The sequence below is a fragment of the Hordeum vulgare genome, chromosome 6H (assembly GCF_904849725.1).
Source record: "Hordeum vulgare subsp. vulgare chromosome 6H, MorexV3_pseudomolecules_assembly, whole genome shotgun sequence".
Lineage (NCBI taxonomy): Eukaryota > Viridiplantae > Streptophyta > Magnoliopsida > Poales > Poaceae > Hordeum > Hordeum vulgare.
In genome coordinates, this window is record NC_058523.1 from 379,784,272 (window position 1) to 379,791,495 (window position 7,224).

The 7,224-nt window shown below is 38.6% G+C and overlaps 1 protein-coding gene and 1 long non-coding RNA gene across 2 annotated transcripts; both read right to left on the reverse strand.

Annotated features, from left to right (window-relative positions):
- Nucleotides 1-4,603: 4,603 nt before the first annotated feature.
- Nucleotides 4,604-5,160, reverse strand: LOC123403381. Its single transcript, XM_045097321.1, has 3 exons — nucleotides 5,111-5,160; nucleotides 4,891-4,995; nucleotides 4,604-4,770 (listed from the first exon to the last, which is right to left on the reverse strand). The coding sequence occupies exons 1-3, from the start codon at nucleotides 5,150-5,152 to the stop codon at nucleotides 4,624-4,626; spliced, it is 294 nt and encodes a 97-aa protein (XP_044953256.1). The 5' UTR covers nucleotides 5,153-5,160; the 3' UTR covers nucleotides 4,604-4,623.
- Nucleotides 5,161-5,626: 466 nt separating this feature from the next.
- On the reverse strand, nucleotides 5,627-6,626 carry LOC123403382. Its single transcript, XR_006611462.1, has 3 exons — nucleotides 6,594-6,626; nucleotides 5,956-6,015; nucleotides 5,627-5,860 (listed from the first exon to the last, which is right to left on the reverse strand). It is a non-coding gene; the product is annotated as an uncharacterized LOC123403382 (long non-coding RNA).
- Between the last annotated feature and the right edge of the window lie 598 nt (nucleotides 6,627-7,224).

Consider the following 7,224-nt stretch of genomic DNA (forward strand, 5'->3'; position numbering starts at 1 on the left):
CTTTCATTGCAATAAAATGCTATATTACCCCAAAATTCTAGTTCGTGGTAGTAGGGTCGACATATTGCCATAGTTTTGTCTCGTCGCGCTAAGTACTTATTTTGTTGCAATAGAGGCCATGTATTGCCACAATTTTCATCAGTGTTGTAATATGGTAGTGATATTGCGACATTTGGGTCCCGTTGCGTTAATTGGTGATTTTCTTGCAATAAATACTAGGTATTGCAACAAAGTAAATCTTTGTGGTAATATTTAGACATATATTGCAACAATTCTGACACGTGGCGCTAGTCATAGATACTGTTGCAAAATATGGCTTACATATTGCAACAAAACATGTATTGGTAGTAATAGGGCGACTTTTTGCCTCACCTTCGTTGTGTTGCAATAACTATTACATATTGCCACAAACTATGCATCCATGGTAATATGTACAACATATTGTAACAATCCACTAGTGTTGCGAAAAGGAGCAAGATATTGCAATGAATATATCTGTGGAAACAAAATGAACATTTACACTCTGTTCCTAGTGTGAAAATATGCTCTATATAGGTGAAAGAATAGATCATGTTCAGTGCTAAAAACTGAAATATGTATAGTCTGTTTTAACTGAAAAAATGAACATCTACTCATATTCAGTGCAAAAACTGAAACATATGCCAATATTTAGTGCAGAAGCTGAATATATATGTGACATATTCATTGCACAAACTGAATATATATGTGCCATATTCATTGCATAAACTGAATATATTCAATGCACAAACTGAACACTTCGTGCTAAAGTGAATAGATATGTCATCTTTGTGTGTAAACTCTACACGTTTACTTTGTTTAAGTGCACAAAAGCAATGTATGTTTTGTTGAAGTGCAAAGTTTGAAACTTTACTCTATGTTATTTTGGAGTCTCCCATGTTTTGTGTAAATGTGTTATGCCTAGTCTGATGGTGCCTAGTTTGATGGTAGAAGTGTGTGTGCTAGTAGTTTTCCAAAATAATCATGTGTTGTTCTTACGAATTTAATTCATATAAGCCTCATCTGTGTGCGTGGAGATTTCACCAGAGAAATTCAAAGAGAGACAATGAGAAGATCACAGCTCAAAACCAACAACCAGATTGTTTAACAATAATTTTACCTCTTTAGCATATAGGAAAATCGGTATTGAGAGTGAATTAAGATACAAGGATGTCGTCGTGAAGTGATTTGGGCACATACCTACCGTGGTGCTAGTGGCTCACGACTCGACATGCAAGCAGGAAGTTGGGAGGTGGGCGCTCTGGTCGGGCGGACTAGCAGCGCAAGGTTGGGATCGCGGCCGCGCGACGCTAAGGAGGAGGATTAAGGAGCGAGGAGGAGGATCGAGAGGCAGAGGGGCGACGCGGCGACGCCGGAAGCAACGAGGGGATTGGGAAAAAGCACACGAGGTGTTGGTGTCTCGACCTGGGCATTTCCTACTTGGCGTCATAGGCGTCAGTTAACGTGTATTTTTGTTAACTGACGCATGTGGCCTTTGTAAATAGGCCGGCCCATGTAGGCACCGGTTGACGATTTTTTTGAAAATTCTATGAACTTTTTTAAATATTGATGAACTTTTTAAAATTTTCAACGAATATTTTTTAGTATACATGAACTTTACTCTAAAAGTCGATGAAACTTTTCTAAAATTTTAAAATTCTATGAATTTTATTGAATATCGGCGAACTTTTTTGAAATTTCATGAACATCTTTTTGAATGGATATTTTTTATCAAAATTGATGAACTTTTTTTTCAGTTCAATGAACATTTTCTAAAAATACATGAACTTTATTTTGATTTTTTATGAACTATTTAAAATTTTAATAAATTTATTAAAAATTTAATGAATTTTCTCCAAATTGTTTTTTCTTCAATTGCAATGAATTGCTTTTCTAATTGATGAATTTTTTTAAAAATTGATGAAACTTCTTTAAAGATATGAACTTTTTTTCAAATGGGGGAACCTTTTTCTTTATGTCGGTAAACCTTTTTTGATTTCATATTTTCATTTTCATAACAAATAGAAAATCTGGGCTTTTTCTACTCGATCAACAAAAAAAGAGTAAAAAACTAGACAATACGCTAGTGGGCCAGCCCGTGTCAGCGACGCTGCAGGCACCGGATTGTTAACGGGCGCGTGCAGCGCTGCATAGGAGCTCCGCTCAATGTGTGTTGTCGAGCGATGCAACAAGTGGGTTGTGGCTTTTGGGTCTATCACCAAAAATTGAAATATGGAACAAATTAAACGGAAACAGAAATAAAATACAAATACAAATACAAATTAATTGGAAAAAATAAAACACAAAATAGAAGACAGAAAAGAAACTAAAGTAGAAACAATTAAGAAACAGTGAAGTTCAATCGTGGGCTGGCCCAAACTAGGCATCATGACTAGGCACGTTCAGCGATGCCATGGGTCCTTGATGCATGCACGTGTCAAATAGGATCCGACCAGACCTAGCGATTCGGCGAGATCACAATGGAGGACGGCGGATGCATGGTCGAAATTGAAAGAAGGAGAAAAGAGGTATGGCTAGATTTGCTGATGGGCTAATTTAGAGTAGTAGTATATCTCACCCGAGTATTCAGAGGCCTCGGCGATAGAATTCCGGGTCAACAAAGTTTTGCCATTTTTCAAACTATTTGCTGAAGTGAAGTGGATATATTGATACGTATCTTCCTTTGTAAAGTTGGAATATGTACTAAATATGGAATATATAGATCATATATGGCCATTTTTTCTCTTTTATGAAAGGATATAAGCCCACGTTAAAAGATGGTATGGAAGCCATAGAACATATATGTCCGGATTTAAAAAAAAATGTGTATGCCTGCGCTTAAAAGATTGCATGGAAATGTTCCAGCAAAAAAAGAAAGAAAAAGATGGTATGGAAGACATCAATCACATATATTTGGGGCTCGTTCTTTTTCATTTTTTGAAAAGGGATGATATGTTTATTTAATGTGGAAGAGCTAGATTATATATGGCCATGTTTCTTTTCTTTTTTAAAAGATAAATGGCCACGTTTTCTTAGAGCAGAAAAATGCCCATGCTAAGAGATGGTATATGCTCTCGTCCGTGAATCTCCCCTCCTAAAATCTCTCTTATGAATTTTATAGAATACTAGTAAAAGTGCCCGTGCGTTGCACCGGGTTAGATTGTTGATACTTGGATCATGAATTTTGTATTTGAAAAGTCCCGCCCTCGCTCTTTGTCGACATCTACTTCAGCTCTACACCTTCATTGAAGTGCAAGTAGAGATTCAAACATATGAACTTTCATACAAATGGAGTGAAACTTCACACAGATTGGTCACATAGTTACCACAAGACCATCATCATAGTTTTACTTATTTAATCTCTGCAAACAACATTATTATTTAATATCTGCAAATAACATGAAGGAAAAAAATGAGACACACGTTGATGCCGGTTTTTGAAGATCGATAGTGGCAGCAGTGGCGGTCTACCGAGATCACCATGACAACTATATGGGGAGCTGATCTCCGGTCATTCCAAGTCTGCAAGATGTTAGTACACTTGAGACAATAGCCTGTCGCGAAGCCCTCGCATTGACAGAAGACCTTGGCCTCCAGAACTTCGTCGTGACAACAAGTGATTAATGACATATGGAAAGGAAGTCGGGATCGTCATGCAGTCATTATCGAGGAGATTAAAAGCAGAGCCAGTAACTTCTATTATATTTTTTTAAGTCGTTTAGGCAATGAGGATGCTCATAAGTTAGCTAGATTTTCCTTTTTGTTAGGTCCAGATCACCATATGTGGCTTTTGCAACACCATGACTCAAATGTAATCCCACTTTTTGTGGTTTTCGATGAATAAAGAGTTGCTTTACCCCTAAAAAATTCTCCTCATCTTCTTCTAAAAAAAGGTTCTCCTCATCTCTTCAATCTGTTCTCACCGCTCCCCTATTCCAATGGTGGCCGCCCCCTCCTTTCCATTCCTTGTGGAGCTGAGCTCTCGATGTACCTCATAACGCCACCCCTTCCGTTTGTCCCCTCCGCTGGCGTGAGGCCCCGCCTGATCTGCTCACTGCCTCCTCTCTCCGACAAGCAATCGCACGCTGCCTCCCCCCATGAGCTTGCTTGCCGCTAACCCCGTCGTCGATTTTCCTTAGATCTACTCTGCCGTCGCGGTCCACATGTTGCAGCGCCGATCAAGATTCAAGCTAGAGGAGCATGTTGTACCCGATGTGGGAGCGGGCAACTCGGAGTTGACCGAGGTTCAGTGCAAGCGCCGCTACCTTTGTCGACGTTCTGTCCACCATGCTATCCCCGGCGAGGGAAGGAGGAGGAGGGGGAGGGGAGGGAAGGAGGAGGGGTGGCGCGCAGGCGAAGCGAAGCTGCCCAAGGTTTTTTTATAGAAAGGCGAAACAATATTTTCCACTTAAGTTAAGGACTACGGGTTCAATTATCATAAAACAGAAGGATGTTTTCACAAAGGTGCCTCAACGACGGACAAACAAAAGTTATCCCTGATTTATTATTAGGTCGAGAATATTGATAGCCTATCAGAAAAAATATACATTAATTCAAGCATCATACTCGTATATTACTTCATCCAAATAAGACAATTGTATGTCATCAGCTATCTCTAACGAGCATCCGATTTTTAATCAAGTCCGCGGCGTAGTCAGCAACCCAGAAGGATCCAGCCTCCCTGCAACAGTAGCCATGTGTGTGACCCTCTTTCTCTATTGACAGGGCAACCCCCGGAGCATGCCTTGAGATCTGCAATTGAATACTCAAAGAAATATTAACATGAGAAAATATATCCACGATACAGCATACATACTCACATAATCGGAATAGTCCGTTGGAATAAGAAAATGAGAAATGAACTCTATTCACCTCTTCTAAGTGAGTCAGTGGGCCCCAGTGATCATCCACACCAAACAAAAAAGCAATTTGGTCCTGCTTTGCTATGATGAAATTCCAGTCTGGTTCTTCATGAAGCTGAAGTACACAAGTCAAATAAGAAACTCTCGTATAGTACTGTTAGTAATGCAACGGTTGCTATGGTACTCTTTTGATCCATAATACAGCTGCATGTAGCATTATCCACATTTACCTTTAGGAACTCTGTCTTTGCCATGAAAAGCACAGTGCGCATCGTGTGGTACCGCACAGTTTGTGAAAATGAGCAAATGAAATTTTCAGATCAGAGAAAATATATAATACAAAGGGCCAATTAAATAGAAAGAAGCTCAGAACACCTGCAAGAGATGGCTACATCCAGCATCGATGGCTGCGGCAGACCACGAAGATCCAAGGAACCTTTTCACAATGCTCCTTGTAACTGAAGCCTGGAGTGAGCCGATGAAAGACGCAAACAAACTAACCCCTTTACTAAGGAGAGGTGACCTGACGTATTCATGTGAGAAGATCGAGTTCAGAGAAACATAATATTCATTTAGGAATGGGCATGATGATCATTTCAACTTTGAAACTCAAAAGTAAGGTACTTATTAACCTCCTACAAGATGATAATTAGGAATAGGAATAGTTACAGCTATATATATATTAGTTGTCTGCCTAGTTGCCTACCATCTAGCATCATGTATGTGTTGTGTTGCTTGTCTAATAGAACAAAAAAATTAGAAAAAAAATCCCCTATCACGGCTCATGTTATCACATCGCCTTGTTTGAATTATCCAAGTTTTGTGGAGTAGCAAAGCGGTATTGTTGTGTTGATAAATATACATAAAAAAGCAACCAAACTCCAAAGAATTTACTACCTTGCAACATATCCAATTGCTGATTGCTTCATAGCATTCTTGTTCAATGTCAAAAATGGATAAAGCCCCACAAAAGAAATTACCTGTGCAGGAGTGTCAAAAACAAAAGTGAAACAGCAAGTACAGACTTAAGGAAAGGACTTTCAAAGTAGTATCACACTTGGATAAATACTCATACCTTCTTCTGGAATCTTTTGCATATTTCCAGACCTATGTACACGCCAATAGAATGACCTACCTTCGTTTGATACAGAACTAAGCTTAGGTGCTCTCTTTCATATAGAAGCTAATCACATACTCTTCAGTAAGAAATATTAACAGTTGGACTCAAATGCTACTCCCTCTGTCCCAAAATAAGTGACTCAACTTTGCACTAACTTTATACTAAAGTTAGTACAAAGTTGAGTCACTTATTTTGGAATGGAGGAAGTACATAACTACCAGTTTTGTACAGTACTGCAGAAAGAGTAAACAAACCAAGAACTTCACTACTATGATGTCTTCATATGCTAAAACAGTTATGTACAATGCTACATACCTAACAATTGGCAAACGAACTACATATGAAATATATTATGAAGATATTACCCTAAAACAAAATGATAATGGGCCCGCAAGTCAAGCAGCGGTGCAGGCACCTTTCCACAAAATTCACTCAGACTTTCATTTTCCTCTATTCGGCTGCATGTAATACTTACACTATATGAATTTTTAAACACTTGTATTGTAGCATAAACCAACTAAATTTTCCACATAGTAATCTAGCATAGGAGAGATAATAAAAGGAAGCTTGTGTTGGTGATGACAGAAGCATACCACAATTATCGACTGTTCGGTATGTAGAAGCTCTTGTTCAAGAAAATCAATCTGCAAACATGGACATGGGAAATATGAGTAATCTATTCTCAACAGTCGAGAAAATGGTGAGAGAGAAAAATGAAACAGGAAAGTGTTCGCCTGTTCCTATTAAGTTTCAGAAATGTGTTTCTTTTTGGAGATATGACAACTAAAAACATGTTTCAACAGGAACAAAATTGCGAAGAGCAGTTGCAGTTGGAAACGACCAAAGCATGCCAAAACGAACCTTGTGCTCAATCTGTTCGTGTAATGAAAACAATCGTCCGTGCTCGTAATCCTGTCATGGGTAGTGTAACAATCAGATACAGTAGCGGTCTTAATATGCTGACCAGACAATAAAAAACAACCATCTCATAGTAAACAACTAAACATCATGCCAGACGATCAATAAAAGAATGTGCATTGACAAAAATTATTGTTGTTCCATTTATTACAAACCATCCAAGTGAATAAGAATTAGAAATTTGAAACCGAGAGACGACATTAGTTGTTGTAAAGGATTTTGTTTGGAGCCAGTTCCAGATAAAGGAACAGGAATATGCTATGCTTCTTAAGAACAAGGAAGTAGCAGCAGCACAAGCTACTGAAG